This window comes from Diceros bicornis, chromosome 9 (assembly GCF_020826845.1).
Source record: "Diceros bicornis minor isolate mBicDic1 chromosome 9, mDicBic1.mat.cur, whole genome shotgun sequence".
NCBI classification, from domain to species: Eukaryota; Metazoa; Chordata; class Mammalia; order Perissodactyla; family Rhinocerotidae; genus Diceros; species Diceros bicornis.
In genome coordinates this window covers 33933520-33953260 of record NC_080748.1, presented here as the reverse complement: position 1 = coordinate 33953260, position 19741 = coordinate 33933520, and the positions used below count along the sequence as shown (strand labels likewise).

At 40.2% G+C, this 19741-nt stretch overlaps 1 protein-coding gene across 1 annotated transcript in view; it reads left to right on the top strand.

Annotated features, from left to right (window-relative positions):
* The first annotated feature begins 4489 nt into the window (after positions 1-4489).
* Positions 4490-19741, top strand: part of TNFSF11 (TNF superfamily member 11) — a 31110-nt gene continuing 15858 nt past the window's right edge. Inside the window, exons 1-2 of the mRNA XM_058548231.1 lie at positions 4490-4847; positions 11219-11386. Coding sequence (XP_058404214.1) covers positions 4623-4847; positions 11219-11386 — 393 coding nt within the window. The 5' untranslated portion in view covers positions 4490-4622. The remainder of the gene's footprint in view (positions 4848-11218; positions 11387-19741) is intronic.

Here is a 19741-nt window from a genome sequence, read left to right as displayed (position 1 = left end):
AGAAGCTCTGTGCTGCTGGGGCATAAAGTGTGAGGCTGGAGGGAAAATATGAGGCCATAAATGAAGTAGAAACCGGAAGAGGATATAAGCCACGGTAAGGAGCTTGAAAGCAATCTGATCTGCCAATGATGCTCAAGGGGCTCCGTGAAGCCCTAGCAAGGACTGAGAACTGCAGGTCTGTGGAATGCTGGGTATGGCCAGCACAATGCTCTAAAATGGATTGGAATGCTTTTCTCCGATTTACCAGTCTTCAACACTCCCCGTGGTCCTGTCTTTTGTCTCTCCTCTTCCTGTTCCTTCAGTCCCTGTATGTTCCCCTGGCTACTGACCATCTTACTGACACTGAGGCCATTTGTATGGTACTGTCCATTCGTGTCCTACAGGGGTCTCTCATTTAGTTTTCACCAAATCTTGTTCATTAAACCCTTGATGTGTGAAGCCCCCTCCTCCCCCCACCACCCAAAAAAAGATTAAAAATTTTTGGAAATCAGTGAATACTAAATCCCTTTTCTGGAGATTTACAATATATATTTGCACATTAATGCCACTAACAAGATCTGCGTTAAACAAAACACAACCGATTTTGTTTAACAGAGTATTTTCCAAGCTAATCTGACCATGGAACCACCTCTTTTATTAACATCTAGAACAGCCATTTTCGAAGCGTGGTCTGGGAATGCCTGAGTCTCTGGGATCTTCCCATGAGTTCTGTGAAATCAAAAGTATTTCGTAATAAGACCAAGGCATTATTTTCCTTTTTCATTCTCATTCTCTCAAGAGTGTTCAGTGGAGTTTTCTAGAGGCTGCACGATGTGCAATATTGTAAGAGATGAAATACAGAAGTGGATAGGAGGATCAATTAAGCCAGATAGTAAAGAGGTCTGAAAAAATGTAAAACAGTTCACTTTTCTCCATACTTTTTAAAAAAAGAATCTGCTTACTTTTTATAAAACTGTCCTATGTTAACATGCTAATATGTTAAAAAAAATCTCTTAGTTTGGATTTCTAATATGCCAAATGTTTACAAATATAACTCACATAACCAGAAGCTCTTTAGGGTCCTCATTAACTTGTAAGAATGTAAAGGGTTCCTGAGACAAGAGTTGAAAACTGTTGATCTAGCAGAATTACTGGTAGTGGGTAACTATTATTTTTGGCTGCCCACCAGCACAGCATCAATTCCTTATCTTTTTGATATCTGCACTTTAACTCTTCTTTGGGAATTGTCTCTCCCCTCCTCTCGGTCCACGAAGTTCAGATTGGGTTAAGTCGATCCCTAGGCCCAAGCCAGGCCTGAATCTAGACTTAACATTACATTTTTCAACTACATGAAACAATAAATTATCACTTGAGTCCAAAAGAATACACCAGTCTTAATATACCAGTGTACAGTACCAGCAGATACAGTGTGAGAAATGTTGATCTAATCATTGTGCTGTTTGTAGCTGAGTATTGACACAAACTTGAGTCTTTGATTGTGTTCTTGGTCTTGGTATCTCTTAACACATATTAATTTACTAGGGCTTTGACTTAACTATTTTATGATTTTGTTAACAAATTAACTGGTTAACTAATATAATAATAAATATATTAATGAATTCACAGTAAATAAGACAGACATGTCCAATTGGGAAGATATATTAAACAAATAATTATAATAACATAATCATCCTCTGCTTAAGATAGCACCCTGGTCACTTTCTTCCTGAGTAGCTGTTACTCAGGCTAGTTTTAACCATATCTTTGCCCAAGAAGCCTTCTCTGACTCCCCAGAACAGGGAGAGAATAGGGCCCCACTGTTATTATAATGGTCTTATTGTACTTGCAGTTTGCCTTCCTCACGATTCATACAGCACTCATCACGATTTTAGTTAATTATTTGTGTGATGATTTGGTCAATGTTTCTTTCCCACTAGAGTGTAAGCTCCATGTTTATCTTGATCACAACTCTGTCTCTAGGATCCAGCTCAGTGCTTGGTAGATAGTGGGTTCCCACTAATATATCTGTAGGTGAATGAATGGATGCACGAGTGTCGTGATAGAAGAAGACAAGGGTGCTATCAGAGATTAAAGGAGGGTGGCCACCTTGGGTTTGGAAAACAGAGAAGGACTTCTGGAGATGTGACATTGAGCTGAGAGAAGAAGGACGAGTAGGGAAGTCATCCAGGTGTGCAGACATGGGAGATGGGAGAGCTAGGGGTAGCATTTGAAGCTGATGTAGAAAAGGAGTCTTGAGCCAGCTTGTGAACGACTATTTGAAGTTTTTATCTTAAGAGTTTAGACTTTATGCCAACAATACTTAGAAGCCATTAAAGGATTGGAAGTAGGGAAATGATACATCTTTTTGCTTAAAGGAAATCCTGATCAGTGTGTATAGAACTGTTCAGGAGCAAGCAAGATTGGCAGTGACTAATTCAGATGAGAAATAGTGTGGCTTGGACTGGGATAGAGGCACGGGCTCTGCAGACTCCTTCAATCATTTTTTATTCAATACATATTTACTGTGCACCTGCTAGGAAATGAGTTTATAGAGGTGAATAATACAGATAAAGTCCTTGACATATGGGGTTTATATATTAATTGGGGAGTGGAATGTTGACAAATGAATAAGTAAATAAATAGGCCAGAAAGGTTACCTTTGAGGAAGCAACAAGCAGACTGACAGTGGAGTTTCCAATCCAGCCTATGGATGCCAGAATATGATGGGATGACATCTTTAGGGCACTAAAGGAAAATAACTGCCAAGCAGTAGAAATGTCAGATGAGGAACTCTGTAGGAATGTAATATACAGCCCTCTATAGGAAACTGCTGGGTCAAACATACCTGAACATGGTCCAGATATTTGAGGGACCTTCTTGTAATCTGAAGATTAAGATGTCAAGGAATAAAAAACACGTATAAAACATTGAAAAAGAATGGAAGGAGCTACAATAAAGTCATTGTGAGTTTAGTTGTTATAACACATGCTAAAAATCTTTGATCCTAATAAAGATTTATAAAAAGAATGAAATATAGAATTGTTTCCCAAAAGAAGAAGAAGGAAAAGGAAGAGGAGGAAAACAACATCCATTTCCCAAAGTTAACAAACAAAAAGCAGGAAGAGGCCCAGGACTGCGTGGAGTAGAAGGTTAATGTTGTTTCTACATTGGAGTCTGAATTGTCTTTTTCCTTATCAAACTTGATATACATACTCATATACATGCTAAAAGCATTTTTGAATTTGAACAAATCATTCATTTGTATGAGTGCTGTTTAATCCAATCTAGTTGTTTTTCAACATGTGCTGAGTTCTAAGTGTTCCATTTAGAGCACAAGCTTTAATAACTCAGAGATGTGTCATTTGTGATAAATCTTGCCTATAGAAGTACCCGTTAGAGAACTATGCAGAAAGAGGACGCAAAATTAAAAAGTATTAATAAAAAGTGGAAATATCCTAAGTTTTTATATGTGTTTAAAATGGCCAGCACCTCCCTTCCTTCCAGCTGAAGATGTATCAGAATGTGTGGGCAAAGTTCATATTTTCATTTTCTCACTGAGGGGCACAATTCTGAGCAGAGGCTTTTAAAAAGCCCTGGAAAGTTTCCGTTAGCAACGAAACTAACATTTAACTACACTTCAACTTTGTGTAACATCCCTCGTTCCTGATTGACAGTTGGATGAGGTCTCCTGGGTTGCCTACGGTCTGAGCGTACACCCCTCTTATCTTTGGGGTACTACTGAGCAGTAAGAATGGCATATGGCAAACTCTGTAGGAATGTAATATATGGTCCTATATATGAAGCCGCTGGGTCCTACCCCTCTCTCTGTACTTTTTTTTTTTAAAGCCAGAGTTGATGTCTATTGGATCTCTGCCGCCACATTCAAAACCTGCGTCACTCAAAGCCACTTTGAGGGTGCAGAAACAGGGATTTGGGAAGGAGGTTCTGGAATTTTCTAAGTCGGCCAAAATACTTAATTTGGAACCTAAATTTGGAACCATGACAGAGGCTGCACCCTTAGGATCCCTAAGGACGTTCCTTGCTGAATTTTTTTGGGGGCGTGAGGTGGGGGAAGAGGCAGACAGGAAGGGCCTTCAGAGATCACCAAGTCCAACTTTCTAAATCCTATAAGAGAAACTGAGGCTTAGGGATGCAAACTGTCCGAGGAATGTCTGTGATGTCACATTTCCCCTTTACCAAGGCACTCATCTGCATCTCCCTCAGCCCATCTCTTTGACCTCCAGACAGGCAGCTGAGGATGGGCAACTGCCGTCTAGAACCCTGGAACAACCCACAGCCTCCTCCTCTGAGGGCCCCGATGGGGAGGAGGACTTTAGTGAGAGTAAGAAAGAGAGGGAGGGCGAAAGGAAGGAAGGGGAGCCAGAGGTGGGAGTGGAAGAGGCAGCCTCGCCCGGGGCTGATTGGCTCCCGAGGCCAGCCCTCTCGAAGAGGTTTATAAGAGTTGGGGCGGCCGGGCGCCCTGCCCGCTCGCCCGCGCGCCCCAGGAGCACTGCCCGGCTCGGAGCACCCCACGTCGAGGCCCGCCTGGCCCCGCGCCGGCTCCTGCCTTTGGAGTTGGCGGCGGGAGGACGAGCACGGACCGAGAGACGGAGGCGAGCGCCCGAGCCAGCGGGCCGAGCGCCATGCGCCGCGCCAGCCGAGACTACACCAAGTACCTGCGCGGCGCCGAGGAGATGAGCAGCGGGGGCGCCCCGCACGAGGGTCCCCTGCACGCCCCGCCGCCGCCCGGGCCGCCCGCGCCGCACCAGCCCGCCGCCGCCTCGCGCTCCATGTTCGTGGCCCTCCTGGGGCTGGGGCTGGGCCAGGTCGTCTGCAGCGTCGCCCTGTTCCTCTACTTCAGAGCGCAGGTGAGTGCCCGCCTCCCCAGGGGCGCGCGGGCGGGGCGCACCCACCTCGGTCCTCCCGCACTCGTGGGAAACTGAGTCTGGCTGCCTGGCCCCGCTACCCAGATCTTGCATATTCAGGAGGGGAAAGTGACTCTAAAGCGGGGGCGTCCGGCTCGGGCACAGCCTGGCGCGGGGTCGGCGCCCTCTCCTCTGCTCTCGGCGTACGCACCCGCCCCGCAGCGCGCTGAGGCTGGGCTCGCCAGGCCTGGTGCGTTTGAATTTCCCCCGGTGAGACAGCATTGGCCGCTCACCTCTTCTGGAAATGATTGCACACTTTACCTCCCCTTCCATTTCTCACTTGGAGCTAAAAATTAACTCACGTCCGCTCAGGAAAATAGTTTGAGCGCCTTCATTTAGTCATGGACCCTTTCCCTCCCGCCCACCACCTGGAGGATTTGGGTTCCTGGGGCTGGCTGCTTGGCAGGTATGCTCGGGGCCACAGGGCTTGAGGGGCGCGCCGAGTGGAAGGTGCATGTGGTGCCGGCAGCGTCCGGAGCACCAGCGGTGATGCTCAAGTCGCCAGATGGGCCAAAGGACGTAGGGCGACGAGACAAGCCTGGTCTCAGGGCAGGGGCTCCGCTCGCGCGGGGTGAAAGAAAGATCCACGTGCCTTCCCTTGAGGTGGGCGGAGGAGGGAAGCGAGGTGTGTGTGACGGTAGTGAAGTTCTCTCCCTTGGCACAGCCTCGCTACAACCTAGCAAATAACCAACCTTTTAAAAGACAAGGAAGGCGGCTCAGAACTGCAGAGAGAGAGTAGAAAGGAAGGGGTAAATTTGTAATATTATGCTTTCTGGCGGTTTATGCTCTTGTGTTTTCTTGGAAATTGCAGTGCAGTCGGTTGGATTCATTCAAATATTCTTGTCTGGTGCCGTGAACTCTTTCTCAGAGGAAGTGGAGGGCTGACTGTGCATTTTTTTTTTTTAATGGGAAAAGAGAGTTGAGTTTGGACTTCATTGGTTTTCAGATTCAAAGGTGATTACTAAACCAAACTGGACGCATCAAAACGTGGCATTGCTTGGGTTGTATGGGTTTTCGACATGTGCCAGAGTCTTGAACTTTGTTGCTTGTAATCGTAGGCTTATTGTTAAAAATTCATTGTCCACTAGTTTGCGTTTTATAGAACTAGTTTGATTATCTACTGAAACAAAGTTAGAAATACTGTGAGCAATACTTTAGAAAATTTGTATTTGTATAGTAATATACATAATGTTTACCTATTGAGAGAGTTTTTTCTAAAAAGACAACTTTTGAGTGGTTTACTTGCAACATCGATTACACAAATCTAGATGAAACTTATGGAACGTTTTTCTTTCACTGCAGTACACTGCAGTCAAGAATGAGTGGTTTAATCCATTTTCCCACCCAGCATGTTGTTTTTCCCTCCGTTTAATGCTTGTGCATCGAGCGCCTGCATTGCTCATGACACTATTAAATGCTGTGGAATATGAGTTAAAAATCATTTATTTAACATACAATGTCCACCTACTGTGTGCATGGCATGGTACGAGGTAACAGAGGGGACTGCAACAAAAGACTTAAAATTCTCAGTCAAACAAGAGAGCAGCCTTCAGAAAACGGACAGAAGATGCAGTAGTTCTCTATCTTATCTTTTCTAACACCTTAGGGATATGACATTTTCACAGCAGTAATAGTCTAGTGAGTGTTCAGCATTGAAAGAGTGGTAAGGAATGAATGAGCTTTAGAGACCACGAGCAGCTTAGATTGGCAGGAACGGTGGAAATTGGTGTGGCCATGGAGGAAAGAGTGACCTGCTGGGCTGTTATGACAGTTGTTCAGCTTCTCCGTAGGAATTCTTGATATTAATGGTCTGGCGGGCTGAGGGGTCTAACCTTCTGATGATCACTTGTCATAACTTAGCAGTTGATGTCACATGGATAATAGTGAAACTCTCAAAACCTTATTCTGAAGTAAACATGTCAGTTAGTAAACCTAGCTAGAAAACTTTCATTTGGAGAATTTAATGTCATCAGATTTCTGGGTACAATTTTCCTAAATGCATGAAAATTGGGTTTCTCTAAGACTTATGCAAAATATATTAGCCATTACTCTGAACCCAATTTTGTACTGCATTTCTAAAAGGTCATCACCTTCAGTAAAGAAATAATATTAGGAGCAATGTGTTCATAGGACTATACCACTAGATCTAGTTGCATTTTATTGAGTATGGTTTCTACATTTGATACCTAAAGGAGTCCTAATCATTTAGATACATTCTGAAGTAGTTACAAATGAAATGCTATAATGACTGGAATTTGTTTCAAAATAATAGGTGGGGAGGGTTGGGGGTAAGGAGGTGGTTGTCTATAGATGAAACAAGATTGGCCATGCATGGTAATTTTGGAAGCTGTGTGATGGGTACTTGGGGGTTCACTGTACAATTCTTTTCACTTTTATATATGTGGAGGCCTTCTTTCAAAGTTCTAGCTAAGAGAATAGACTCAATTTAACCTGTCACTGATTTGATATTTTCATATCAGCTCCTTGGATTAGAACTTGGTACCAAATAAGAGAGAGCTTTTTGATTTCCACTAAAGTTGGGGGTCAACTACTTGGGATTTCTGAATGCATTTGAATTAGAATGAAATCATCTAGTATCAGTAATATATTTGCAGTTTACAGTAAAAAACATGAGAAAAGGGGGAGCCAGTTTTATTGTTTTTGTTTAAAGGCAGCGGGGGACGCTATGCAAATCCTCAAGAAAAAGCAGTTTAATTTAGTTTTAAATGCAATTAAAAGAATGCCTAGAGTAGTGTAAAAATTACAGTGACTTTTCAGAAATTCTTTTCCTTCTTAACTCCTGTTTGAATAGTTAAAAATGAATCAGCCTCCTGAATTTTTGCAGATTGCCTGTGCCTAGATTAAAAAAAAAACGCACTAGATCCAGTGTAGATTGGCTTTTCCCCCACCAACCTTGCCAGAGAAAAAAATAGCATGTGGCTTGTGCTATATATTTACCACATAGTATTCATGCTTTGGTTTACAAAGAAAAAAAAAAAATTCTTCCAAAAAGTTGCTTGTGAAATTGATGTGCGTGTTTTTTTTTTAACATCCACACAACCATATTCAAAGTTTAGAGTTTAGCTACAAGATAAGCTTTTCAGAAAACTCGAGCTCTATTGCCCTTTTAACTTCTTCCCCCAGCCCCCCAACATGCACCCCAACCTCCCTGGCTGTTTGTTCCCCAAACAGGAGAGCAGTCACTGCTGAAAATCTGATGTAGAGGTACGCAGGCTGCCTGTGTGAAAAAGCAGATAACAAAGCAGCACAAATGTCAAGCATCCTGCCTCATTTAACCCTACAAGTGATTAAATTCCAAGGAAGTTTAAAAAAAAAAGTTCATTTCATAGGCACTATGTCATCCGATAAATGCATTTTAAAAGTGGATTTTAAATCAGATATTCAAGATTTAATGTTTTCAGGCATTTCTAGGTACAATGAATTCACTTGTAACTCAGTTTACTGTGATTCTTTGATGAGTTTCTGTGTTCCTCTGTCGAGTATAAGTTCCATGAAGGTAAGGACTGCCTGTTTTGCTCACTACCGTGTTCATAACATCTAGCCCAGTGCCTGGCATGTTTAATTTACTGAAAAAGCTTTTCAGATAATTTGCAATGCTAGAAATGTAGCCATTTCTAATTAACATGTAAGTTATTAATAACATGTAAGTTATCTAATCAGTAGGTAAAATAGGCTAAGAAGTATAATTTTTCAGTCGTGCAAATTCTCTCTCCAGACTTCTGTGTCAGGAGATAGGTTGTGGGGTAAGAGATACATTCATTCAATCACTTGATGAGCATTTGTGGAGTGCACAGCGCAGAGACCACAGGAGCACAGGTTGTGTGCGTGTGTGTGTGTGTGTGTGGTTGGCCCTGCATCCCTGCACCTCTGCTCCTCCCTTTTCTCCTGGTCTCCATTTTCAGGAAAGGAGAGCTGCAAGAGCATTGGAACAAGAAAGACATTTGGTTGTAGGTTAAAAAGAAATTTCTAATGGATGATCCTTAAGTAAACAAAATAAATGAGTATATCAAAATTAATTATGCCAGGCTTTCATGATTTCTTTTGGGAAAACAATTGGTGACATTTTTTTAGCTCTAAAGTTACCTTCTGAAACAGTGATTCTTAACTGCACATTCGAAGCACTCGAGGAGATGTTTATTAAATTGGCCGGAGGTGGGATCTGGGCATGGACATTTTTTAAGAGAGAGGGGGCAAAATCTTTGCATTATATTTCTTTGCATCAAATCATTAACTATTGTTAACTGTTGCAGTATTTTTGTACTAATTGATGTTTCTTGTGAAAACATTTTTAAAATTGGTCTCCAAGGAAATTTGAAGTCATTTTAATAGCGGAAAATCTATATTTGCATACCTGATATTTGAAAGCATTACTTCTCAAACTTTAATGTGCATCAGAATCACCTGGGATCTAGTTAGAATGAAGGTTCCCAGGCAGTGTGCCAGGGCGGGGCCTGAGATGCTGCATTTCTAACAAGCTACCGGTGAGCCCAGGACACTGCAGGTGCTTGGACTACGCCAGTGGTGAGAGTATTCAGGACTGCTGTTTCTGTTGGATGATGCTTAGCTTGTCAGCAGAATTCAAGCTTAACCAAGTTTAGGGTCCCCAGGCATTTCCCCACGGACACCACATTGTTCCTTCAGCTCAGCAGTTTTTGGGTGGTGAGCCAGCGGAGGCCTGTGCATGATTCTTCTTTCTTGAGGTCTGAACCCAAGGACCCTTCATATCAGTTGCCCAGGCTTCTCTGGTTTTGTGGGAAACATTGGCATAAGTGAGCTTATTTTTTTAAGTACGTGATTGAAAGCTTTCCTTATATAAAAACTGATGTATTCTGATTCATACTAGTTATTTTAAAGAAAATGTGAAAAATAAATGTGGATTGCACATAGTTTTGCTTCATGAGTGATATCTCTCCCATGGTTATAGATAATCCTTACATTTGCAAGACTGGAATAATAAAATTCGTATTCGTGGGTGCACATTTGTTGAAAGACTATCATTTGGTTTTGAGAATTTCAGAGATGGATAGGGTACTTTCCATTTTATTTCTGGTGGTTGGTTAATAAACTCACACACCTTTCTGATTTCTTTAAAAAAGATAATTAAAACAGGGAATGCGAGACCTGGTATTAATTGACTGAGCTTTGGTTTTTGTAAACTTATGTATTTTTTCCCTTTTTCACCTGGTTTGTACCTACTAAAAGCAAATGCACATGAAGTACCTTGAATTTTTGAAGGAAGAGGACAATAAATTAAACTATTATTATTAAAACAATTGATGGCTAATTATCTCTACCCTTTACTTGGCAGTTGAAACCACTATAAAGGTTTAACAGAGCCCCGGGAGAAGCGGGCAGACAATTTAAAGATAAGAGTAGTATTTAAAGAAATGCTTATGCTGGGACCTGTTTCAGCCAGACAATCAGCTAGTAACTTGATGAGGATATTTTGGGTGGAACAATCCATACAATACAAGAATTTTAGCATCCCCCCCAGCACTTATCCGTACAGCCTGCTCACCCCATCCAGCCCTCCTCATCCCAATGTGATACCAAATATCCCCTGCATGTATTCTCAACTATGTCTGGCAGACGTACCACTCCAGGTTAAGAAACGCTAATGAACATGATGTAATCTATGCAGAAATAGAAGTATAATGATGTACACTTGAAATTTATACAATGTTATAAACCAATGTTACTGCAATAAACAAAAAATTAAAAAAAAAAAGAAACATTAATGAAAGGCTGAATAAAAAGGGAAATTATGCTTCTGGCTTCAGGTGCTTTTTGGGACTAGGAAATGGATTTCTCTGGCTGATTAAAATATACATTGATTAAGGAAAAAGGCCCCGTAAACATGGTGGCTAAAGATGATGTTAATTTCACCTGATTTATGTAGGCTTCTTGCTTTGAACATCCAAATGGGCTTCATAATCCCATCTAGCATGCTGCATATGACTTAGAGACAAAAATCTTCCTCTACCTGCACTGACCACGTGTGATTTCCTTGATGCCCTTCCCATCTATGAGGACTTGCATGTCGTCAAATGATTTTGATCATTTCCCCATGAATCACATGTGTGCACTTGTGTTGTGGATGATAGTCACAACTCATCAAAATGAATTAGAAGTCAGTGTTTTCACCAACTTGAGGGTAATTGTATTAACTGTTAATCTTTGGGGACATAGAGACTCTTGCAAGAATGAATTCTTTTGTCCTTAAGTCACACCTTATAAAAGAGCAGAATGATCAACGATAACCACTCTAACGTACTTACAATTTTTTTTCTCAGATGGATCCTAATAGAATATCAGAAGATGACACTCACTGCATTAATAGAATCTTCAAACTCCATGAAAACGCAGATTTGCGAGATACAACTCTGGAGAGTCAAGACACAAAATTAATACCTGACTCGTGTAAGAGAATTAAACAGGCCTTTCAAGCAGCTGTGCAAAAGGTGAGTCCACACTGAGGCTATAAGTCAAGGGCTCCTGTGTCTCTACTAATACTGAAAATCAAAACTAGCTGAGTGCTGTTGACTTTGTTCTTTTTTATTTTAATAATCTGCAAAAGAGCTAAAGAGAATTTTTAAAAGGGATTTGCAAAATTCTTTTGAAGTTGGTAGTGGTTGATTATGGTGACTGGAGACGTTCATACAAATGTTCTTTTCTTTTCTTTTCTTTTTTAAGAGGAGGGATTTAAACTTACACTTGGACGGAGGACAAAGATGGTTTGTGGTAGTCAGTGGGTCAGTTTGCTGGTTTGAATTCCCTGGCCTAGAAACCATTCCCTCAGTTCACAGGACTCTCTGGTAGCTGTTTTCTTTATATTTAGTTTTGTAATGGTAGGAGCCCCTATTCCACGTCTGTTGATCCAGGGCTCTGTTGAGAATAATTGTAACTGGTCCATTTTTGTCATCTGTGGTGAGGAGGTAAGCAAGCAGAGCAGAAATGATGCGGTGGGTGAGACGGAAATTCTATGTCTATTTTCTCATTTTTTGGGGAGCTGGGTGAGAAAGGAGGAGATGGGGACAGAGAAGACCAGTGACTTCTCTTATATCTCCAATTGAGAAACACTGTAATAACTGTTTTACTTTCCTGGATATAGCCACTTGAGAATTCTGCAGCCTGGGAATTATTTTACTTATTAACTCCACCAAAAACTGGGTAGAACTCAGTAACTCTAGTGCGTGCACACCTGCATGCATGCACACGTACATGGATTCTTGCATCTACCCATACATCCCAGCCTCTATTTTGCAACTCCCTGGCCTACTTTTGATCACTTTAGAGTAGATCCTAAAGTTCTCAGAGTCCTTAAATCTAAATTGAATTTTAATTTAGTTTATTTTTTAAAAATCCACATATAATAAAATTTTTTTAAAAAGAGGATGTGTATTGAAAGTAGAAATAGGGAGATGAAGCTGTTATGTAAAACCAACTGATAAAGGTAAATGTCTGTAACACCCTTAAAGTTGATAGTTGCTGTACGTTATCAAATCTAAGATACCCCAATTTTCAGCTTACGTCGTTACTTCATGAATCACAAAGAAAGAAAAAAAAAGTTGGCTAAAAAATTAAATATGATCGTCATAGATTCTAGTTGCATCTTTGTTTCAGAGATACTAAAATGTAAAAAAATGTGCATCATAGCATCAATGTACATATTGCTGTAATATCTATAAGAAAGCATATTGCTTATGAAAATCACATCTTCATTATAAGTAGTCTGGGTGCTTAGTTTATGCAGTAGATGTATATTTTAAAATGTAGGCTTAAAATTGGTGGTCTTTTTATCTTACATTGTAACTTTTGAGGCATAGTAACAGCAATTCTGCTAGTCTATTCATTTTTGTTGTTTTGTTTTATATTTCATTTTCATTAGTCTGCTTTTTATCTCACTTAAGAAGCTTATCTCCCAAATATTGAGTAATCTCTCTATAAACAACTATATACACGTACTAGAGGTATTCTATTAGTTCAAAACTGAATCCCTTATTAAGGTAATTCTGGTTAGGTAAATGATTGTCTCCTAATTTTTTGTTTAGATCCACCCATATTGTATCTCTTTAAAATGAAGAGATAAACTTTTACTTTTATGGGTGTCCATTCTTTTTTTTTTTCTGGCTGGGGAAGATTTGTCCTGAGCTATCATCTATTGCCAATCTTCCTCTTTTTTGCTGAGGAAGATTTGCTCTGAGTTAACATCTGTTGCCAATCCTCCTCCACTTTGAATGTGTGCTGCTGCCAGAGCATAGCCATTGACAGACGAATGGTGCAGGTCTGCACCCAGGAACTGAACCCGGGCTGCTGAAGCAGAACACACTGAATTTAACCACTAGGCCACCAGGGCTGGCCCTCGGTATCCATTCTTAAAAACTATCTCTTGGGTTTCTTTTGGAAGAATAAGTATGCAAAATCAGCCAAGATAGTTTTGAAAATAATAATATTAAGAAGAACAGATACTATTAACATTTATTTATGGGAATGCAACAATGGTTCATCTTAATAGTCAAAGGAGAAAAATGTTATTATCTCATAGAAACTGAGAAATGATTGACAAAATTTTGCATTTATTTCTGATGTTTAAAGTCCATCAGAAAATAGAACAAGATGGATTCTTACTGTTATCCTACGTAGCTCAAACTAAAAGTTAGCTAATGATGAAAAACAGGGACATTTCTCTTAGGCAAGAACACATCAAAGATGCCCACTGTCCCCATGTTATTTAACATTATTCAGAATGTGCTACCTAATGTAATTACACAAGAGAATGAAATAAGAAAAAAAATGTATGTATAAGAGGAGAAGGCAGAATTTGTGTGTGATAAGATTATATTCTTGGGAAAATTCAAAAGAAACTAAAAGGCTGCAAGCAAAAAAAAAAAAAGAAATCAGTTTATAAAAATCAAGTAATAATCACTAGTTGTCCCTATTTCAAACAATAATTAGAGAACATGAATGAAATATTCCTCTCATAATTTTTTAAATCCCTAAAAATAAACATAATAAGGAACATACAAAGCTTATGGGAATAAAACTAGAAAACTCTACAGAGGCACTTAAAATAGGATTCAATTATGTAAATACAGAACTATGCAAAGTGATAATCCATGAAAGAGAGCAAACACCTTAGAGTAGAATTTATTATATGCATGTGAATGTATTTGTGTATATAATTTGATATAATACAGAATTATTTTAAATAAATGGACATAGTTTGAATTATTCAAGAAAAGTACAGAGGGACAATTTATTTACTATTTTTTAAAAAGCCATAACTGGGGGCTGGCCCCATGGCATAGAGGTTAAGTCTGGCACACTCCACTTTGGAGGCCCGGGTTCATGGGTTCATTTCCCGAGCGTGGACCTACACAGCTCATCAAGCCATGCTGTGGTGGCATCCCGCATATGAAGTGGAGGAAGATTGGCACAGATGTTAGTTCAGGACTGATCTTCCTCAGGCAAAAAGAGGAGGATTGGCAATAGATGTTAGCTCAGAGTGAATCTTCTTCACCAAAAAAGAAAAAAAAAACCAACAAAAAAAGTGAGAACCTTATTTCATGTCCTAAGTGAAAACAAATCCCAGCTGGAGAGAGAACTTGGTGGCCAGTCTCTGCTCCTTGGCAGTCCAGCAACACCTTCTGTTGCTTCAGTGAACTTTTCTGACCCTACCTGCCCCATCAGACCTTACCTGCCCATTGTCCCATTTCCTTTGAGTTTTCTAAGCAGTTGCCTAGATGGTGTGATAAACCAATTTGTACTTAAAGATGTTGATGAGCAATGAGGGCAGAATTTTCACTATTTTAGGAGACTTTTGTAGACATGGTGACTCGTTCCAAATGAGTAACACTAATTATGAGAGATTCAGTCCCTGGCAAGCCACAGGGATTTTCAGGCAGACAAGAAGAGTCAACTGCTCTTATTAAAGGCACACAGTTTTAATTACACTAATAGATTAGTATGACTCACAGGATTAGTAGAACTTTATTTCATTAACTTCACATTTGTTTTTGTTGTGCTATAGAATTTTACTTCTTATGCATGGGTAATAATATTATACACAGGTAATCTTTTTTAAAGAATAAGGAGCTGTCATGATATACCAGTGCGGGTATGGAGATAGAAGATGCCATTTCTTCCCCTAGACAAGAGGATCTTTAGGAAGGAGACGAGTGTTATCCATACTTTATCGTTTGAATCCACCAATGTTTATTAAGTGCACATACCATCCTAGGCACTTTGCATAACTTCTCTAGCCAAAGATTTACTCTTCTTTTACCCTCACCAAATAACGATTTGCTAATGTGTTATCCTTTGATGAAGATTGTTGGTTAATGTGATGTTCTACACATCTTGCCAAAATAATCAGATTTCTCATTTCTCTTGCCAGTGCTGAAAATAGGATGGATGTATCAGGCATTCATAAGTAGGTTTGTATCTTAGTTTTAGTTCTAATATAGATATTGAGTGAACCCGTAAAACAAAATTACATGTGTGGCTGCAATCATTATTGAGAGATCGACCCATCTAGTGGTAACAAATGCTAGACATAAGCACAATATCACATTATATGTGTGCAAAAAGTGATGTTTATCCAGTCCGTCTTTGGTCAGACAAGTAATGCTGTTTTTTCCCCCTTTTTTGCTTGTGGCTGGGTTTTCTTGGCTTTTTTTCCCCTTTAACACAGAACTCTGAAAGCCTCTTAGTGATCCAAGCCTACCAACCACAATTTACAAAGTCTGTCATAACAGTCTATGACAATAAAGAAAACACTAGTACAAATACGGTGCTGATTTATAAAGCAAATCTTGTTTCCAGCTTTGGCAGCCTCTCCGGCCTCTGCCAGCCTCAGGAGTGGAGTGGTGAGCTCAGGCCGGAGCAGGGTCCTGCTCTGCATGGTAGGGAGGGCCCTTAGCCCTCAGACCTCCCAGCCAGTCTCAGTGGAAAGCCATCTGTTTATGCACTAAATATACATTCTGAGCACTCGGGGCTGTGACTCTACTTGACTTCAGTATGCCAGGTTGTTGATTTCACATTGGGTACCTCCTTGTGAAAAACTTCCTGAAACTTACTTTCAAAAGTGTTTGAAAGAGAAATATGGAGGAGAGAGATCAATATACAAATTACACAGTCACCTTGCTCTCCAAAGTCGGACGTTCAGTGCATTCAAGATGACCCCCTAGGATGTAGAAAGGGTGCATAGGGGCTCACATGTAAATGTATTTTTTAATATTACCTTTTAAAAACTATGTTTTTATGAATATTTTTTAATGTAATAATATACAGGAATGCTTTTATTTAATATTTAAATAAATAAATGTGCACCTTTGGGACCATTAAAATTTTTTCCCTGCGAGATGCACAATCAGAAATGTTTAGAGATCATGGGACAGAGCTGCAAGCTCCATCAGGACAAGAACTATGGCCACATTTGCTCACATTTGAATATATCACACCTAATTGAGTCTCAGGAACGAAGGAAAGGAACAAATAAAGATTGATGACTTATTGAACTCTGTAAACTAATATTGTTAAATAAAAATGGAACATCAGCCAACTCATAAAGCCATTCAGAATGTTATAAGCCTGGTTCTCATTTATCTGATGTCTTTTCAATGTTACAATTGATAATTATTAATATTATAGCTTGAAGCAATAGTGCAGGTTGATTTTTGTTGAAGGTTGTCTTCATCAAGACTTCTCCCTTTAGTCACGTTTTCCTCAGGTCTCTTTACCTCCCCATGGCCTGTACACTGTACAGGGTCAGGCCGATGATGTGAACTAAAAACATGGCTCTGGCTTCTCATAAAAGTATGATTTTATAAAACTCTCTGATTTCACTCCAGAACATGAAAAACCAATGATGATAATGACTACCAATAAGTTATCTGGTTGGCGTATTCTTGACTAACCATTTCCTAGATTCAGTAAGCTTCTGGGTCTCCAAACATTTACTGGAAAATGATGGGTAAGACCAGAGATCTATCATTATTGGACAATTAACTCTTCTCTGGAATTCTTTTTTTTTATTCCCTGGGAGTTGGTACATATTTGGCCTCATCTCCTGCAGAATTCACTGTATAAATGCAAAATATCACCTGATATTAAGAATGACGTACCCAAGGATTCACAATGCTTTGATCCTCAATGAAATATTCACTATTAGTTTTGTATAGTCTAAGCTGCTGTCACAAAGAGACTCATCATTCAGTGATCTAAATAAGATAGAAGTTTTTTCTCTCACATGCAACAATCCAGAGGTGAGCAGTCCAGGGTTAGCAAGGAGGCTTCTCCGTCCTCAACATGTACCTTCCATCTCTGGGTCCAAGTCAGCTTCTTCATTTGTTGTCATTTCCAGACAGAAAAGGAAGAAAGGAAAAGCCAGGGCAGTAGCTGGGAGTTGAGACATTGTCACTTCTAGTAGCATCCTATTGGCTGGAACTTACTCATAAGACCACACCTTGCTGCAAGGGAGGCTGGACAATGTAGTTTCTAGCTGAGTGGCCATTTGTCCACCAAAGCTTGAGGAGGAGGGTTGCCTGTAACTAACTGGAAAAAGGAGAGGATGGATTCTAGAGGACAATGAGTGGTCTCTGATATTCACTAAACGCTATGTAGGTGGGAAAGTGGGCTCACTATATGAACAAGGGTTAACTCTGTGAATACGCAAGTCTATGAAAACATTTAATTGTCAAGATTTTATTTTCTGAAGGTTAAAGTGCTTTAGGATTATTTAGATTGCAGGAGAGAGAGAAATTTAAAAGTAGATTTATCAGCATGCATCTTTTTGAGGAATTTCCAAAGGTCTATTGAGGAATAGGCATCTGTGATCTTTGAATAAAACTTGTCACCTGCTTAGTTTTTAGTAGGTCTTGTGGTTTCAAAAACATTAATTTAAAGCCAGAAAGTTCAGATTAAGTGGTTGTTTTCCCCACATCTAAACTGATCCCTTAGAATTCCAATGTCAATTACTAGTAGCCTATTCTCATTTTTAAAACTAAAGGACATAAGAAATCAATTAAAATTTGAGTAGATCTTAACTGCTTATGAAATTGTAACCATTGGAGTTGTTATGTAGCCGTTATATCACATTTGCTTTCTAGTCAAACACACACACATACACACATACACACACACACACACACACACACACACACCAAAACAAGGGGAAAAAAATTAAACCCCATTCATTATCTCTTTGCCTTTGTATACATGAGCATATGTCCCAAGAAAGTTTCATGTAAACCCACAAAGAAACTTGGGGTTTGGGGGCACTGATGTTCCCAAATCACGATGTTAGTCATGTAGTGGTTTTCCAATGGGATTCATCTCTGTTTGCCATAACAGTTTTGGGAACTGCAATTCAATCAACCCCAATCATATCTAGCATTTATAAAAGCTGTCTTTATGGGAAAGCTGAAGTATGACCCACAGAATTTTCCTACAAAACCAAGGCCATATACTGCCTTTTGCCCAACCATAGACTATTGGCTGTGATGTGCTCAATCTCAGGAGAGGCCAAGGGCACAAGGTAGGAGGGTTTGCAAGAGGGAAACAACCGGTGAGTGGTGTTGTCAGAGATGGGATTATCTTTGTGCTAGAAGTACTCCAGGATGGAATAAAAGATATTCTGGGCTGACATTTTTAAAGAAACAGAGAAAAGAAAGGATATGCCTGAAAGAGGAGCATCTCATTATGTGGCATGGGATCTTGGGCTAAGATTTCAGAAGTGAATAAAACAGATAGTCCCGGGTTGGAGAGGTAGGTAGCGCGGATAGATCGGATTGCTCCACCAGGAGTGGCTTATCCTAGAGGAAGTACAGCCTGTGGAATTGAGAGAAGGATTTTCCCTACAGCAGTGTTTCCCAAACCTGATTGACCTTAAGAATCACTTGGGGACGTTGTTTAAAAAATAAATAAAAGGATCTCAGATCTGTCACAAAGATTCTACTTGGTACTTCAGGAGTAGACTGTGATTTCAGAAACCCTCTCCTAGAAGGGCTGGTCTGTCTTTAAAGAAAGGCTTCAGAGGGCCACTGATATAGCACCTGGGACCATGGAGGTGTTCTAAGCATCTTAAAAAGAGATGAAAGCCACCGGAGGACAGGGAAGCCATTGGTGAATGAAATGACTATATGTGAGAAGTAGGATCAAGCCTGTGTGGTGCAGAAAAGGTGAGTCTTGGAAGTTGCAGAGAGCAGTCTGTATCTGAGATGACAGACACCAAATATTTGCTCAAACTTTTTGAGATTCAGGGTCTGAGAGAATTCCATTCTCATGTAGCTTCCTAATCACTAGGGTGCTACTCCAGTCTTCAATCTTTGTCCTTTGAGAACACTAGGCGGTGGTGATTGTAGGAGTAGGAGTAAAAATAATAGTGATAATTATAAACCATAAGGCTCATATTCATCAGAAAGTTTTGGTGAACTCCGAATCTCTTCTGCTCGGTGCTGATACCTGCTTCTCATCTGCTCTGCCCTTTCATGGTGGATGACAACACCATCATCTCCTCACCCCAAAGCAGAAGCCAGAAGATGGTCTTATAGTTTTACTCACCAACCCTTTGCCTCACCTGCATCCTGTGTATTCTATCTCCTTACAAAACCTTCACTGTACTCTGTGTCACTACTGTTGTCACCTTCATAGAGGTGTCACCATCATCATTTCTTGCCTGAGTCACTGCATTTGACCACCCCATCCATGGTCTCACTGCCTCTAGTCCATCCTCTCCACAGCTGAGTGACTTCTAAAATGCCAGTCTGAACATGTCGCTTCCTTTTGTGCTTAAAAAGTCCTTCAGTGGACCCCTG